At 31.3% G+C, this 18,129-nt stretch overlaps 1 protein-coding gene and 1 non-coding gene across 9 annotated transcripts; both read left to right on the top strand.

Annotated features, from left to right (window-relative positions):
- The first annotated feature begins 2,138 nt into the window (after positions 1-2,138).
- On the top strand, positions 2,139-11,312 carry LOC145790421 (protein MOR1-like). Of its 8 annotated transcripts, none has more exons than XM_082868205.1 (15): positions 2,139-2,244; positions 2,374-2,463; positions 2,916-3,054; positions 3,443-3,495; positions 3,652-3,828; positions 4,051-4,209; positions 4,430-4,490; positions 5,134-5,199; positions 5,359-5,473; positions 5,578-5,618; positions 7,442-7,510; positions 7,633-7,674; positions 8,600-8,629; positions 9,714-9,789; positions 11,120-11,312. In XM_082868205.1, the coding sequence occupies exons 6-14, from the start codon at positions 4,091-4,093 to the stop codon at positions 9,720-9,722; spliced, it is 552 nt and encodes a 183-aa protein (XP_082724331.1). In that variant the 5' UTR covers positions 2,139-2,244; positions 2,374-2,463; positions 2,916-3,054; positions 3,443-3,495; positions 3,652-3,828; positions 4,051-4,090; the 3' UTR covers positions 9,723-9,789; positions 11,120-11,312. The 8 variants fall into 8 exon arrangements, with proteins under 8 accessions (XP_082724331.1, XP_082724333.1, XP_082724332.1 ...); XM_082868207.1 differs by having other exon boundaries at positions 8,606-8,629; XM_082868206.1 differs by lacking the exon at positions 11,120-11,312 and having other exon boundaries at positions 8,606-8,629; positions 9,714-10,800.
- Positions 11,313-17,706: 6,394 nt separating this feature from the next.
- Positions 17,707-17,820, top strand: LOC114281065 (U5 spliceosomal RNA). The gene has a single exon (XR_003635784.1). It is a non-coding gene; the product is annotated as a U5 spliceosomal RNA (small nuclear RNA).
- Positions 17,821-18,129: the final 309 nt, after the last annotated feature.

Below are 18,129 nucleotides of genomic sequence, written 5' to 3' on the forward strand. Positions count from 1 at the left end.
TTAAAGTGTGATTATATATACACTACTACTTTTTAATCACACTTTTTAAACAAGTGTGATTATATATATATTTTTTAATCACACATTCTAATTAAAGTGTGATTGTTTATATATTTTTTAATCACACCTTCTAATTAAAGTGTGATTATTTATATATTTTTTAATCACACCTTCTAATTAAAGTGTGATTATATATACTACTACTTTTTAATCACACTTTTTAAATAGGTGTGATTATATAGATATTTTTTAACCACACATTCTAATTAAAGTGTGATTATTTATATATTTTTTAATCACACCTTCTAATTAAAGTGTGATTATATATACACTACTACTTTTTAATCATACTTTTTAAATAAGTGTGATTATATTGATATTTTTTAACCACACATTCTAATTAAAGTGTGATTATTTATATATTTTTTAATCACACCTTCTAATTAAAGTGTGATTATATATATACTACTACTTTTTAATCACACTTTTTAAATAGGTGTGATTATATAGATATTTTTTAACCACACATTCTAATTAAAGTGTGATTATTTATATATTTTTTAATCACACATTCTAATTAAAGTGTGATTATATATACACTACTACTTTTTAATCACACTTTTTAAATAAGTGTGATTATATATATATTTTTTAATCACACATTTTAATTAAAGTGTGATTATATATACATTACTACTTTTTAATCACACTTTTTAAATAAGTGTGATTATATATATATTTTTAATCACACATTTTAATTAAAGTGTGATTATATATACATTACTACTTTTTAATCACACTCCCTAAATAGGTGTGATTGTATAAAATATTTCAATTTGATTTTTATATAAAATATACAATTCCCGAATCCGCGCCTCTATTCTACCTATGAATGATAGAGATGACTCACTACTAGAAAATGAGGCTTTAGACACGGAACTTTTTCACCCATTTTTTCATCTTTCTATCTCTCTGTCTCTCTTCTCTCTCTCTCTCACACTCTCACTCATCACTCTTCTCTGTCTGTCTGTCTCTCTCTCTCTTTCTCTCTGTCTATCTCTCTCATCTCTCTCTGTCTCTCTTCTCTATCTCTCTTTTCGTTATCTCTCTCGCTCATCTCTCTCTGTCTCTCTCTCGTTTATCTCTTTTCGCTATTTTTTTCTCTCCCTCTCTCTTTGTCTATATCTTTTCACCTATTTTTTCATCTTCATCTCTCTCTTCTCTTTCCCTCTCTCACTCATCACTCTTTTCTTTCTGTCTATCTGTCTCTCTCTCTCTCTGTGTGTCTCTCACTCATCTATCTCTTCTCTCATCTCTTTTCTCTCTCTGTCTCTTTCGTTCATCTCTCTTCTCTCTATCTCTCTCATATTTCTCTGTCTCTCTCGCTCATCTCTCTTCTCTCTTTCTCTCGTTCATCTCTCTTCTCTCTATGTCTCTCTCGCTCATCTCTCTTCTCTCTATCTCTCTCTCGTTCATCTCTCTTCTCTCTCTATCTTTTTTCTGTCTCTCACTCTCTATCTTTTTGTCCCTCTCTCTCTCTCTTCTCTTTCTCTCTCTCTCTCGTTCTCTCCCACTATGTTCGCGTTGCTCACTCTCTCCCTTCTGTCTTCTCTATTTACTGAGTTCTCTCTCGATTTATCTATCTACTACAAGAAAATGCACTTTTAGCGACCACTTTGTCTCTTTCTTGCTCATCACTCTGTCTTTGTCTCTCTCTCTCTCTCTTTCTCTCCTCTATCTGTCTCTCACTCATTTGATTTGATTAAGTGTGATAATATTTATTTTTTATGTCACTTGTCAATTAAATGTGATTATATATATATATATACATATTAATCACACCTTCTAATTAATATGTAATTAAAGATCAACTAAGAAAAATTAAAAATATCTCACTTTTATTAAAAATGTGATTAAAAAAATTAAAATGATTTTTAATCACACTTAATGTAATGAGCGAGATAATATTTTTTTTAATCACACAATTTAAATAAGTGTGATTATATATATATTCTAATTCAAAGTAATTGTAAATACATTCTCACACACACACAATCAATTCCCAATCAACCCTAATTTATATCCCCAAAACATCAAATTCGACTATGTCTACCTCTTGTTGCTTCCACCTTACCGATCGCCTCCGCCTCCGCTGCTACTAGCGTTGCCAATCGCCACCGCCGCTAGCCCTATCGGTCACCGTCGATCTTCTCCTCTTAGATCGCCTCACCGCTGGCCGATTCGGTAAGTTTGTTTTTGCTTTCTCTTTGCTCTCTCTCTCTTTGCTATTTGCTTTTCTCTCTCTCTCTCTCTATATATATATATATATACCTACACTTTCTCTCTCTAAAACTCTCTCTTCTCGTCTTCCAGAAGCTCAGATCTGAACTCTGATCCCTCGATTACTCGCATTTCAAGCCCCAATGGCCGCGAATAGTCTACTTTGGTTCTGAACTTTAATCAGTACTCTCTCTCTCTCGCTCGCTCGCTCGCTCTATTTCTTTCGAATTTTACTGCATGTATAACATTTGAGTTGTTGGATTTGTGATTCAAAACTCCATCTTCAAATCCCTCTTTTCTCTCATTTCTTATCTGTTTATATATATAGATATATATGTATGTATGTATGGTTTGATTTGTGTTCTCATTCTCAGATTGCATCTTATAAAGAGGGGTTCGGTTTGATCTTGTTCTCTTCCTTGCAATTTCAATCCGGGTCAAGAAAAATTGGCTATGGCAAAAACCTTATTGTTCTGATTGACGGAGCTTGATTTAGATTTAATTTATTACTGTGGATTTGGGTTTTTCATTATTTGATTTAATTTGCTGGCTCTGTCATGCTATTTGTTTTTTTTTTTTATGGTTCCAATGTTTCATATATGCTAGTATTTAATTAATTACTCTTATGGTTACAGTTGCCTGTGAATTGGAATTGGTTGAAACCATCATTGTGGGATGGGATTCTTCATGCTAATGTTTGAACTATATGTATGAGTATGATTACTTATGGTTGCATTGTAGGAACCATGCAAATGGCAGTTGGAGTTACATTTGGTATGTGTCTGAACTTTTTTTTTTGTCAATATCGTGTTTGTTCCATAACATTGCCCTCATTAGTTTGTTACAGTTAATTACTTATAATTACTTTTGAGTAATTTGTTAATGTGTACTGTTGCTCTTGATTATGTCTAATAATGTTTTTATTATATCCAAACAACTTTCTATTGCTTATTTGTGTTGTGTGTTTGTGTATATATGTATAGAGAGGATCTAGCTACTTTTTCTAAGTAATCTTATTCTAGCCATCAATTTTTGAGGATAAAATTAGTTTTCATTTTGCTATTTCTGATGAGAATGTGAACATGTGGAATTCTAGATGGCTTTTTTAGCATGTACAAATTTTAAGTAAGTGTAGCATTTTAATATGGGCTTATTGTTTCAGAAGAGGGCATTGCAAGCGAAAGAGGAAATGATGCGAGGAAGGACTAAACTGAGGTTTGTGTCTATAGATGGTGTGAAATTTATTGTACAAGTTATATTTCATGGACTAATTTTTCTGTCCAAATTTCTGCCCACTTCTAGACAAGCGGGGAAAGCGATGAATTTACATTAGCTTATTTAATTTTGCATGTTAACTTGTTACTGTGATAGGTTTGGGACAGACGTTGCTTTAAAGCAGAGGGAAAGCCAACAGGGGGTCCTGGTGGGACACGTAGAAGGGATTACATTTCTTAACAGCCGTGGAGATGGTCGTTATTTCATTTCAAACGGTAAAGATCAGACCATCAAACTTTGGGATATCCGGAAAATGTCCGCCAATGCTACTGGGTATACTCACTTCCAGGCCTATTTGTAATTACTTGTTTATTTTAAATGATAATAATCGTGAAAAGTATGAGTTATTAATCAAACTTTCTGAGTCAACTAATTAGTTATGTCTCATTGTGCCAAAATTTTGTTTGACTTTAGTCCAAAATGTTGTACATGCTGAACAGCTTTGAAAGAGCTAATAGGAACCCCTGTAATACATTTTTCCTTCCTCGATTTCAGCAAACCTGGATTTGGGCATTATGAATGGGATTACTGATGGATGGACTACCCATCTCAGGCAAGAGGTTTAAAGCACCCAAATGATCAATCATTGGCCACATATAAAGGTCATTCAGTGTTGCGCACTCTCATTCGCTGTTACTTTTCGCCCACATATAGGTAACACTATGTAAATCTCTTTCCCTGTACGTTGGGGCTGTTATTTTGAAGTTATGGATTTGTTTTCTTGGTTAGCTCAGTTCAACAAGCTTGCAGGTTGCATCCTATCTTGGTTTTACCTGAAGAAACTCTATTTGCCTATTTGTTAAGAGTATATATAAACACCATTTTACAACTTTAGCCAATGTGTTCTCAAATTTCTTGATTGATTTTTTCGCAGCACTGGTCAGAAGTACATCTACACTGGATCTCATGATTCTTGCATATACATCTATGATGTGGTATGTAATGAAATATATCGACTGTTTTTCTCTTTTCTGAATGCTTTACCCCAGTACAAACCAAAGTTCTTTATCAGAACGGACGTGCAGGGGGTTGCAATTCTCTGATTCCGTTCTGTGCTTGTGGTTTGCATGTAGGGAGATTCAAAATCATTCTTACATGGGATATCTTAGGGAAATTTACTGTGAACACACACAATTATATTGAAGATATGACAAAGATTTCTTTTGGCGTTTTGAAGGAAAGAACATAAATATCATAATTGGACAGATATGATATATACGATAGAGGAAATGTTATGCGTGCATGCGCTGTTTTCAACTGCCATATTAGACATAATGTAGTAAGTGGCTTGTGCAAAACCGTGGTTTTACTTAAAGCATTAATAATAGAACAAACACACACAGAATCAAGAACACAATATATACTTGGTTTAGCAGGGTGTCCCTATTTCCACAGCAGATGTGCTGTTTCGTTTTGTGCTGGGCTCAGGCAGTTTAGAGGAGTCCCAGGTGTGTGTGTGTGTGTGTACATTTTTCATCTGGAATTCGTATACTTATTATTATTATTATTGTGTGTGTGTGTGTGTACATATATAATGCTGATATTGTTTAAATTTTATGTTAAATCAAATTCTTTTAGTGCCTCAATGATGGGACTCCAGAAGTGAGGGATGCAGCCTTTTCTGCTTTGGCAGCAGTGGCTAAGGTATTCCTTTCAATCATATTGCTACTCAACTATATCATGTCTTCCTAGTAAAACTTGATTCTTATTTTTTTCCCCAAACTTGTGAAGGAAATAGACCAAGATTTGCTAGTTACTTCTGTTGCACTAATTATTGTTTCTTCATTTTTCTTTCTATTCTAGGTGGTTGGCATGAGGCCTTCAGAAAAATCGTTGGAGAAACTGGATGATGTTAGAAAAAAGAAGCTTTCAGAAATGATTGGGGGTTCTGGAGCTGGTTCAGTTGGTTCAATCTCAGGTTTGAATTATTTTATTGTTTTAAATTTGTTACAATTTTTCTCCTGAAAAAATGATACATTCTTTGAGGTTTTCTCTATGCTGATAATAATCATGATATGCCAGTTACAGTTCAAACTTCTAGTGGAAGCATTTCTTCTGCAGCGGTGAGTTTATTCTTGCCTTTCAAATTAATGGCCATGCTTTGTATACTTTTTACCTATGAACTAATAGAAATTTTAGGGCTTCATGAAGTAATCTTGACACTAGAATTTTGGTGGATGGAACTTCTAATGAAAATTCCATTTTTGGCTTACTCAAAAGGGTTCTGCTTTTTCAATTACTTACCTCCTTCATCTCTTCTCCAAAAGATAAGGATCCATGGAATTTTCATTAGAGAAAAGAAGATACAATGGATGGATGAGATTAAAAAAAAAAAGAAGTGAAAAAGGGGTGCTTCAAGACAATAAGAAGCTTGTTACCCAACCCATGGAATAAAATAGTGATGTATATTACCCATAGTAAAGACCAAGTTTTAGAATGCAAGAGCGTGTGTGTGCTCAAATGCCAAATGATTTGAGATCAATATACCAAGTATTAAAGCAAGATAATGGGATAATTATGAGAGAGTAGGCACAAGTTTATCAAATTCAAGGTACTAATTTTGTGTTAGGGATGTCAAGCATATATCACAATGAAACACAACCACCCAAAGCATCCAAAGACGTCATCAAAACCGAAGCATAGGACTAACAAATCTATATGACCAAATGCAAAACAAAGCCCACACTCTTTTCAGATCCAATTGAAATTTTATGGAGGTTAAAAATGACCTGTCATAGGAAGTGACTAAGATGTTCCCTTTTTTAGCCAACATTTTTTGTCTTATTTGTTGATCTAGGGACCCATCTAATGTGTGCATTTAAGGATGAGAATGGATCCAAATGCTCCAAGGGCCTAAAACTCGAGTTCTCATGTATATGCTTGACATGATAATAACAATTGCGATCTGGATTGTAGGCTTGTAGAATCTTATGACCCTAAATGGTCAAAAAGATCCAAATTGTTGTAAAATTGGTATATTATAGCTGGATTGTAAGTAGGATCTTGTAGGATTGCAGTTAGGATCTTTGGGTTGGTGATTTTTCACCTCATCTTTATTATGCATCATCCTTGTTGGTATTTTTACCTTTTTTCATTGTTATAAAAGTATAATCTTATGATTCTTGATCCGATACGATTCAATCTGCTAGACTCTCTCACCATTCTCATATCCTGATTTATTAACCATGATGCCAAAGTTGCCTTGAACTGAACTATTATCCATGGTCAAGGTAGATTCCTTCAGTTTTCATAGTAAAATTTCTCTCTTTTTTGGGAAAAGAAATATAATGTGCTATTAGTGCTATATATGAGAGAAGACAAAATCAAAGCTTAATGCTAATTTTATTCGTGATTTCTAATTTATGTTGTGGAAAACTGTATTATTTGCTGTCACAGGAGTTCTGAAGTATGCTATCATGAAAAACACTTTCTTCAATGAAAAGTAGAACAATGCCCCAAACTTTAGTAGAATTCCTGGACATTACTATTTTACCTTGTCATTCCTGTTATGGTACACTTCTATGAATCCTATTGTTTTATCATTTTGTTCAAATGTTATTTTCTTTTCTTGCTTGTGATACTCACTATTAGTGTTGCTCAAGCATTGTTGATTGTTACTGTACCAGCTTGTTATGGTATACATCTATGAATCCCCTTGTTTTATCATTTTGTTCAAATGTTACATTCTCTTTTTACTTGTGATGCTCCATTTCTTCTATCAGTGTTGCTCTGATATTGTTGAACATTTGCTTGAATTGGCTTTGGCTATCTCTCTATGCATATATATATATATATGTGTGTGTGTGTGTGTGTGTATGCATGTATACATACATATACATGTCACTGAATTGCTAATAAGAGATATCTATTGTATCATATTTCTTAGGGGCATTTTGATGATGTTCAGAAAGCTCCTAGTCTACCATCTAAAGCACCAAAAGAATTCAAGGAATTGGTAATCAATGCTTTCCAATATATTTTTGTTTTTTCATTTCTCTTATGTATATTATTATATATATTTTAAATATGAAAGTAAAAAGTAGCATGAATGAGCTTCATTTTGCTTGTATTTTGCAGGATGATAATAAGAGCAAGAAGGGACTTGCTAAAGTTCACGAGGTTCATATATCCTAAACTTCATTAGTTGTTTGATACACAAATTCGTTGGCTGCTCATTTATGATGTAAACTAAGTTCTCCATTAGATACTTAGCATTATGCGATGCCTATCAGTCCATTAATTGTGAAATGATGTGCATTGATTTTTCTTTAATTAGTTTTAACTATCATACATTGATTGGTTTTTAATCATTGCAAGAAGAATATGTTCAGAAAATTGGCCTAGTTCCTGCAGCATTGTCTTTCTCAGATGAACAGAAGAAAGAGGTGCACTTTGTTTGCTTCACTAGATGTTTACTGCCTTCTATTTCTATCACATTTAGTTAGTGATTATATCTCTAGAGTGATTGAATTGAGACAACTTATCTCTGTTAGCTGAAGATCAGTATCACTACTACAAAAGAAATAAATAGAATAGGCTACGTGCTCATCATGATAGTGATTGGCCTTCTTTTGTTCATACCCTTTCTTTTGGCCTTATTTTGTTCACACGCTGTCTTCTTTTTTATGCCAATTCCACTGCCCATTAGATCATATATAATATAGCCATCATTGGTATAATGAAATATTAAATCTTAGAATGTCAAGCTTGAGTACTGTGTAATGGTTATTTTAGGTAATGAATACATCCAATGAAACTTGTTTCATATATCAAATAATTTTTACATATAAGAGATGGAAGGAACCCAGACGGTGTTTGCCTTTTTGTTGGTTCTTGTTGTCGTGGGTTCAAGGATAACTCTACGAGTGATGTCATATTCAGTCTCATTAGTTAGGTCTCTATAATTAACACACACACACACACACAAAACTGATATATAAAACAACCTTGTGATTTTTTTTTTAAATATTGAATTAAATAAAGCACAAGTTTATAATATGCATGTCTGGTTGTTGACCCTGTAGTTTCTTTTGTTTTTTTGTAGATGCAGATAATTTTATATGCAGAATTATATGTAAGTACAACTGGTTCTTCTGTGTTTTTGTAGTTTCTTTTATTCATATCATTGGATCCATACTACTACTAGAGCAACTTGACATTGATCAGCTAAAGTTGCATGACATAAAGGAAAAAAATTCTGAATGTGGGTCGATAGGGAACCATCCATGTCTTGATAGGTCTTACAATTTGGAAGGTAATGGCTATTGGTAATTGTGTCTCTAACCAGTGACTCATCTGTCTAATAGTAAGGTGATTAAAGGTCTAGGTTTCTGTGGTTTGTTGTCGCGGGGCCTATATTTTCCACTATAGTTCTCATTTGTTTGAGATATCTATGTAATGAGAAATGCCTCATGAAACAAGAATTCCAACATATCAGCCAACCATTGGCCCCATAGGGGTAAAAAATTGCCGGAAATTGGCCTTCTAATAGGGGGGTAGGGGCACTGTTGAGGTAAAATTCCTACTCTTGTCAATGTGACAAGAATCTGTCTGTTAATTTTGGTATGAATTTAATAATAGGTGGAATAATCTGTATGAATCTGTCTGTTATTAAATGTTTAAGAAAGTTCTCGCCAATAGTGATGAAAATAACAGAGAAAAGTGGTATCCAGAACAGAATTGATAAATGCTGACTGACTAAAACGATTAAGTAGCACTCCATAACTTGAAGAAAAACCTGCAACATGATTAACTATAGTTAGAAAACTATTTTGTTGAGTGCTTTCATATTTAAAACATTTAGGGAAACTTGACCACTGACTTTTAGAAGACTTGATCACTGATGGCTCCCAAAAAAAATAAGTTCATTATATATTTGGAAAGACAATGAACAAGCCAAATCTTAGTGGATTTGTTGCCCTCCATGCCATATTGGTCATGAAAAAGTAACGCAATATTCAAATAAGTATTACCAGCCCAGATTAGAGGCTTATATCAAACTCCAGCTACCTTCCTCAATTTTCAATCTTCCTCTGCTTGAATTTGCTATATTTTTTTATTTCTCTATTTTTTTGTTTTGAATTTCCTATAGTTTGAATTTTGAAAAAATATTACACGGAAATGTTGATTTTGTACTCATCTTCATTCTTCCACACAAGGTTTTGTGACCAGAGATTAGTCATTTAGCAATTCAAGCCTACAGTAAAGAAACTAGTCTCAGAGTTGGGCAACTTGGTAAGTAAATAAATTTTCTTTTATGATTGTGCTTCAGCTGAACACTCACTGCCCAGTTAATTTCATGAATTTGTGTCTGTTAGTCTGTGTCTGTTTACATTCAAACTGAATCTGTGTCTGTTTACATTCAAACTGAATCTGTTTACATTCAATCTGTTTAATTGAATCTGTGACTGTATTTTATATTTTATTAATATTTTATTAATCTGAATCTGTTTAAAGGAATTCAATATTTTATTAAAAAGGTCCAAAATAAAGATTGACAAAATAGGAGAAAAAAAGGTTTAGAAATAGACTATAATTGCTATAATTGCTTTAATTTTGCTCTGTTATGTTATTTGTTTATTTTTCACTTTTGTTCCACAAGTTTGGTCATAAAAGAGAGATCTTCATTTTACAATTTCAACTAGTGTTTTTGGTGTCTTGTATCAAATAAAATGAACTTGAGATTTCAATGACATTGTTTGGTATTGTTTGGTTTTGCTACTTTGGAATCTGATTTTCATAATTTTGCTTATGTTTGGTGTAATATGGAATGAAATGGACTATAATTGCTATAATTGCTTTAATTTTGCTTATGTTTGGTGTTTCATAATTTTGTGTTTTAGGCATATATAAGGAAACTTTGTTCATAAGGTTTGATAGAACTAAAGTTTGTCATAGTTTTATGTATATCATTTCACACCTAGATTCAATTAGCAAAGATTCTGAAGAAGCAAAAAAATAGCAAGGGGAGTTTAATGTGTATTTTGCTGGGAAATAATTTGAGAGAAGTGAGTGAATCTATAAGTGACACCGAAAAAACTTGAATGGTGTAGACTGTATTGTTTTAGACTAGCACAATACATTGATCTATAAGTGAGCGGATGTATACATATTACCCCTACTCTCTTTGTTGTGTCGTGCTTAGTATCTAATCTTTTATTAAATGTCTTGTTTCTCAAATAATATTGTCATTTTCTACAAGTGCATATCTTGAGTTTTAGATCACTTTTTTGTTTTATTATTAAATTATTCTAGCTTAAGAAAGTTTGAAAGCATGAATGATTTCAAACTTTCTTAAGCTAGAATAATTTAATAATAAAACAAAATGATTTATTTTGGCTTCTACAAGGGTATCAATATCTTTTGTAGCTTTATACTATTTGTGTGGAGAATCAAAATAATTATGTCATTTTTGGTGGCTGTGGGGAAAGGATTGGGGCAGTTTAACAACTGGATAAATTACATTATTTTTGGTGTGATCTAAATGTAAGTTTATAAATTAATTAGTAAGTTTATTCATATGCTTCTGGCGGTTTTTAAATTAATTTGTTTTTTTATTTTTCAGGTCAGAAATTTCTTGGAGAGATGCAAAATATGATCAAAGAATTCAAGAAATTACTTTTTTCAAGTTTTTTATTTTTTATTTTTTATTTTTTAATGTATGTAATCACAGTTAATTTTTTTTTTATTAATTTCTTTGTATATACTTTTAAACATTTAACTTTCATTTATGAAATATATGATATTATTTCATTCAATATATGGTTGTGATTCAAAATATAGTATATAATGTGTATTACATTATTCAAATGCGCGTGCAAAAATAATATTGATTATTCTTTAAATATGTCAATTTTTTTTTATCACAGGTTTTATTAGTTATTAATCACACTTAAAAGGTGTGATCTAAATGTTTTTAATCACACTTAAAATGTGTGATTTAAAGTTTTTAATCACACTTAAAAGATGTGATCTAAATGTTTTTAACCACACTTAAAAGGTGTGATCTAAATGTTTTTAATCACACTTAAAAGGTGTGATCTAAAGTTTTTAATCACACTTAAAAGGTGTGATTTAAATATTTTTAATCACACTTAAAAGGTGTGATCTAAAGGTTTTAATCACACTTAAAATGTGTGATCTAAATATTTTTAATCACACTTAAAAGGTGTGATCTAAATATTTTTAATCACACTTAAAAGATGTGATGAAAGCATTTTTTAATGACACTTAAAAAGTGTGATTAAAAATGACCATTTTTAATCACACTCTGTTTTTAATCACACTTAAAAGGTGTGATCTAAATATTAAAAGATGTGATGAAAGCATTTTTTAATGACACTTAAAAAGTGTGATTAAAAATGACCATTTTTAATCACACTCCTAAAGATCACACTTTAATAAAACTTAAAAGGTGTGATTAAAAAACATACATCACACCAAAAAAGTGTGATCTTTATCTATATTTGTAGTAGTGTATTTTCATGCTTTAGTAGTTCCTGTTTCCTTGTTGCTATCAGTTTGTTTACTTGCCTGTATAATGGCTGTTTGGTTTATCAATAAAGTATGTAGATTAGTACACTCTTCTTATTGTAAGTAAAAGTCTTTCTCTTCTTTATTTTCGTAACAATGTTGTTTTTTGGTGAGTTGAAACTGCTTTCAAAATCATTTTCTTCATACTTCTTAAGTGAAAATTTGAAAAATGTTTATATGTTTTTTGTCCCTTGTTTCCAAATAATTTTTTGTTCAATCTAGAGAATTGACTGAACGAAGCGTTGAAGAAAAGTATCAATCTGTTATCATTTTGTTTTTGTTTGTCTCCGCTTCTATCTTATTTATAGTTTCTGCTATTGATTCAACAAGTCGCATGTTTGATCCATCAATTTTAGATCAGTGGCATCAAAACCAATATTATCCCATCAATCTTGATGTTCTATTTTTTATAGGGCAAAATTATACTTGTGGTTTGGACTAGGAACAATTTATCCCCATATGGTTCAAAAATAGGCAAACAACTCCCTTGTGGTTTTGGATTAAATTGCAACACTAACTCCATTAACGGAAGACGTGAAATTATCTTAATATCCCTCTGGCTTTCTACCTTATTTTTTGCTTCTCTTATTTTATTTCTAAGTTAAACAATAATAATTTTTCATAGAAAAATAACATTAATTCAATTAAATTACATATTAACTACCCATCAAAAAATAAATACTAAATAAACTATAGATCTCTAGTTACTTATTTTAATTTTTAACTTTCTAAACTAATTTTCATTTTATTATATTTTACACAAATATATATATATATACACATACTGTGTTTTTACATAGAAGAAATTGGTATTTTCATTTGATTAATTTTATTTTATTTTACACAAATTGGTATATATATATATATATATCTATACATACATGGGTGTTTTGGGAAGTACATTTTTGGCTTTTGTTCTTTTGGTTTATTTTCGTTTTTAGCGAGCTTTTTAAAATTAAAAAAAAAAAATCAAAAAGTTTTAGATTTTTAGATTCAACTAGACAAGGCAAACTGAAAAATTAATTTCTTTAAAAAATATCCAAAAAAATCTAGATTAGACAAAAATAAGTCAACATAAACAATCTTTTTAAACTTATTTTCATCTTTAATGATTTTTTTTAGAATTTCTTCAAAAAAATATATACTTTTTAGGTTCGTCTTGATAAAACGAATCAAAAAAGTAAAAAAAATTGATGTAATTTATAATTAAAAAAACATTAAAGACAAAAAAAAATTGAAAAAGAGATGACTTTTTTTTTCCTGCCAACATGGGCTACAATAATATATATACTATGGGTCTTTTGGGAAGTAAAAAAAAAAGTCACCATTTAGCTTTTTACCCATTTTGGGTCACTATCACCTCTCACATTTTTTACCCACAAAAAAATAAAATAGACTAAAAAAGTCAAAAAATTAACTTTTTACCAACTTCTCAAAACACCACTATATGCAGGTCTCTCTCTCTCTCTCTCTCTCTCTCTCTCTCTCAATCGATTATGTGTGTATGTTTGTGAAATCGATTATGGCACTATTTGACATCCCTATATTAGCATACTTTTTTATCTTTTTTGGGTCACATTAACTCTCTACTTTTTTACGTATCTTTTCGTAAAAAGTCAAAAAGTATGCTTAGATCAGCACAAATACCCTCTATATATGTGTTTGAATGTGATTTATATGTTTTTCTTCATCATCTTCAACTGTTTAATTGTAGATTTACAGTTATCATAGAAGAAAAATGAGTACCACAGCACATAGAACTCCTAAATCTAGAAGACAATCATTGTTCTTCCATGATTTGGCTTACCCTGTTTCTACAACCCATAGAGGAAGTGGAAAATTCACAACCCCAAGTCAAGCTATTGCTGTTTCAGCACTATAGCACGAGAATTTCGTCAATTCCGATCTTCTCCCCCCCTTCTCCTATGTTCATCCTCGAAGATCGATCGGACTTCTCTCCGGAATTTGAAATTACGGACTATTCCATGTCTTTGGAAAGCAAGTTAGGGTTAAGAATTCCGAGTGGCGACAGACGGTGGTAAGAGGAGAAGAAAGGTGGTGGTGGCTAGTGAATGCAGAGGGTTAGGGTTAGAATTTGAGTTTTATGTTGATTGGAGAAGAAGATGAAGATGAAGAGTTTGTTTGTCTTTTAATATTGAATTTTGACTTTGACTTCTAATTTTTTTCATTGTCAACTCTCAATTTTAGCAAGCGTGGAACACTCTCCATCTAAAACTCTATGTTATTTTAGACAAAATTAATAACGGTAAGGAGGCAAAGTGTAAAATGATCAAAACTACAAAAGAGTTAGTTTGCCTATTTTTGAACTATATAAGAGTAAACTACTCTAAACCCAAACCATAAAGGGATAAACTAAATTTTGCCTTCTCATGTTTGCTTTGGTAACAATTGGTAGATATGCCAAGGTTAAGATTACTATTTCCAATTGTGATTGCCACTTTCACACTTGTTCCCATGAAAATAAAAAAGAACACTCATAAATCTGACTGGCTTTGCCTTTTGTCATTGAGCTCACATTTAATGTCAGTGATGTGGTGGGGGGCGATTTCTTGTTCATTCTTTCCTATATTACAATGAACTTAGATATAAATTTGAAAAATAAAAGGAAAAAAAAAAGAAAAGAAATAGAACAAAAAATTAGTTTATATTTCATTTACATCTCTCACATTTTCATTTTCAAATGTCTACCCAAATTTAAAATCCAAACAATCTTAATACTTCATTGTATTCATATAAATGAATCAAACAACTAAAGCAACTGGCCGAAAGTTTGGCTGAGTGAGCACCTTAGTTCTTCCTGTGTAGGGTGGGATATATTTTTCATATACCTTCCCATCATGGTTCCTTCGCTATACAGAGGGTCAATGGTTTACCATAATCACATTCTTGCCCAGATATGACAAGGTTTACAATCCTATGAGGCTTTTACCAACATTCTGACCTTGGTATGTTACTTTTACATGACGTGTTAGGTTGAATTGATCTAGTTTTCAGTAAAAATCTACCACATCAATACGATGGTAGTAGCTACATGCAGAAGTAAGGTGGTCTATGGAGGAGCCAAGGCCCCCCTAAAATTTTGAGACCCTATTAATATTTCATGCAAAGTCTAGTGGTATATTAGGTATCATGTACAACATGCTCCCTCCTAAATTAGTTCCTTTTGCACTACATGTGGTTATTATCTTTTTATTTTTACTTTGGCCCCCTTAAAATAAAAGAAAATCTTCGGTTCCAAAACCACACCTTCTAATAGATCTTAAGTAGGTGGGATCATAGGTCGTTTTCTACCATAAATTACCAATGATGAGTAATGGAAACAAAAAACAACATGATCATCTCAAACTCCTAAATAATTTTTTTTCCCTTTTCTACCTTTTTTAAATGAAATAGCTGTTTCTCAGGATTCGTCTCTCTTTTAAATATTCATTAAAATTGAAAACTCACAATTTTGACATGAGAGAAGCAAGCCAGAGTTTTGGCTTAGATTACCAATACAAAGAGTTCAAATCCTTAATCCAAAATTGGCCATCATTGTTTGTTGGTTTTAGCCACAAAATCAATCAACCAGTTTCAGTCAAAGTGGGGATTGAGAATGTTGAATTATTGGTTGCCCGATTTGATCAATATGATTTGCGTTGGCCTTTCCATGTGACTCTCACCAATACAGCTAACATGGATTATGCACTCTTCAAATGATTAATGTTGCTGTGTTATTATTATTATTATTATTATTATTATTATTATTATTATTATTATTATTATTATTTTGTTGTTGTGTTAGACAGCATGAAATTCTAGCCTTAAAATTAGAATTAGAAGACAAATTGGACTTGAATTCCATGCTGCCAATTCTTTTGTGACAAATATTAGTTCAAAATATATATATATATATATATTTATTTATTTATTTATTTTTTTGACAAATGAGAGATGGGAAATAACAAATCAATGTAGGGGTTGAAAGAAAAAAAAAATTCAAAGTAATGGTAAAATTTATAAATTTTAATTATTAAAATCAAAAAAAAAATTTCATTTATAGGTAATTATTTTTTAAGAGTATATAGGATTTGTAATTTTCCTAGTAAGATAAAAATTAAAAAATGAACAGTATCTATCAGTCAACCAACATATCCAACCCAGTTTTCCACACAAAACCTTGATGAAGATTTCTCAGATAATTGGCAAGGTATAGATCTCAACAATCTGTGAATAATCTGCAACCACAATAGTTTCTGCAAAAATGACAAATAACCAAAAGTAAAATCTGCAAAAGTAACACCTGCAAAAGAAAACATTCCATGTGATCTCCTCAACAACTTTATCTCTCCGGACATCAAATGGTTTCCACTAATTACAATTAAGGAGAAAGCGACCAAAAATAACCATCATTGAGACATAAAAATAGGGAATTAAGGAGAAATTTACACGAATTAGTTAAATTATAAGATTAATAAAAAGGTCATTAAAATGAAAATGATCTAGATGATGAATTATTGGAAACTATCTCACAATTCTCAAACCAAAAGCAAACAGTATCTACTTTGATGAAGATTTCTCAAATAATTGCTAAGGCTTAAATCTCAATAATTTGTGACCACAATACTTTCTGCAAAATGAAAAACAACCAAAAGTAAAGCCGGCAAATTTCTCAACAAATATCCCATGTGATCTCCTCAACAACTTTATCTCTTCGGACATCAAATGGTTTCAACTAATTAGAATTAAGGAGAAAGAGAGCAAAAAGAATCATCGTTGGGATATAAAAATAGAGAATTATGGAGAAATTTAAATTAATTAGTCAAACTACAAGATTGATAAAATTTTGTCAATTTCACCTCATAATCTCGAGCCAATATCCAAACTCTTGTAAGCATATGCTAATCTCATCTAATTCAATCCTTCCAAACAAACATAACCTTAACATGTGATTTTAACCTCAATTTAGTTAAGATATAAGAAAATAATACAACAAAGTGATTCTCGAAAATAATTTAAGAGAAGGAAAATAAAAATAAGGATAAATTGTAACTTCTCTCAAACTATGAATAAATTACAACTAAATCTATAATTTAGTAAAATTACATTGATCTCCTCGTAATGATGTGTTATCAAAGTCATGAAATTACTATATTAGTGCTAAATATTTTGAATTTAAATATGTATTAATGTCAAATGACATGATTATCCTTCTTATCTAAAGAATTTATCTAATCTTAATTCTAAAAATAATGAAGAGTAAAATAAATATTTTAATCTAATAAATAATGGTATCATCATTTTCTATACATTTGACTAAAATATGATTATGATGACCAATGGTATGGGCCAAAGCACTATGACATTTATATTTCACGGTAGCATAATACAATTGTACTAAAATTGTAAACCTAATACTGTAACAAAATATATGGTTTTCATTTTCCTTTGCTTTCTAGTCAAAGTGAAAGACAACCCAATACGGTATCAATCAGTCCAATCATAGATACTCAAATAAAGAATAGTTGGAGAAATTTGCTCCCATATCGATTCACAGACCCAACTGTGTTCAAGGAAAGAAATTCATAAGGATGGGTGATTAAACTGTAACACTCACGCAGCCACGCGGTGAGCACAAAGCGAACTATTCTTTCGCCTTTTACTAAAGAATACCGTGTGCTTGCCGCAAGTTGTGGCATACGATAATTTTTGGAGAGCCCTTTCCAAAGGTCTGGGTTCTTTTCAAATCCTGAGTCTAAATTTTGTTTCCAATGACTGTCTTACTTTTTAATCATTTGGTTTTGGAGAACTTTGTGTGTGGAGTTAATTTCATTTGATTTTTTATAATAATTTATTCAATTGATTATTTTTAACATGTTTCTAAACTATTTTATATTACTTTACAGATAAAATTGCTGAAGAAACATCACTGAGACATGGGTTTATAATATGCATCAATGAGGATATGCTGTCATTGGTTCATTTCTGTAGTGTCCACTCTATCTGATTATAGGTTCAACTGTTAATACAACAAGTTCCATG

The sequence above is a fragment of the Camellia sinensis genome, chromosome 5 (assembly GCF_055761805.1).
Source record: "Camellia sinensis isolate YWXY chromosome 5, ASM5576180v1, whole genome shotgun sequence".
NCBI lineage: Eukaryota > Viridiplantae > Streptophyta > Magnoliopsida > Ericales > Theaceae > Camellia > Camellia sinensis.

Coding starts and splice junctions, on each gene's coding strand:
- LOC145790421 (XM_082868203.1), top strand. CDS start 4,091: ATGGACTACCCATCTCAGGCAAGAGGTTTAAAGCACCCAAATGATCAA. Junction 4,210..4,429: donor TACTTTTCGCCCACATATAG/GTAACACTATGT, acceptor ATTTTTTCGCAG/CACTGGTCAGAAGTACATCT. Junction 5,200..5,358: donor CTTTGGCAGCAGTGGCTAAG/GTATTCCTTTCA, acceptor TTTCTATTCTAG/GTGGTTGGCATGAGGCCTTC.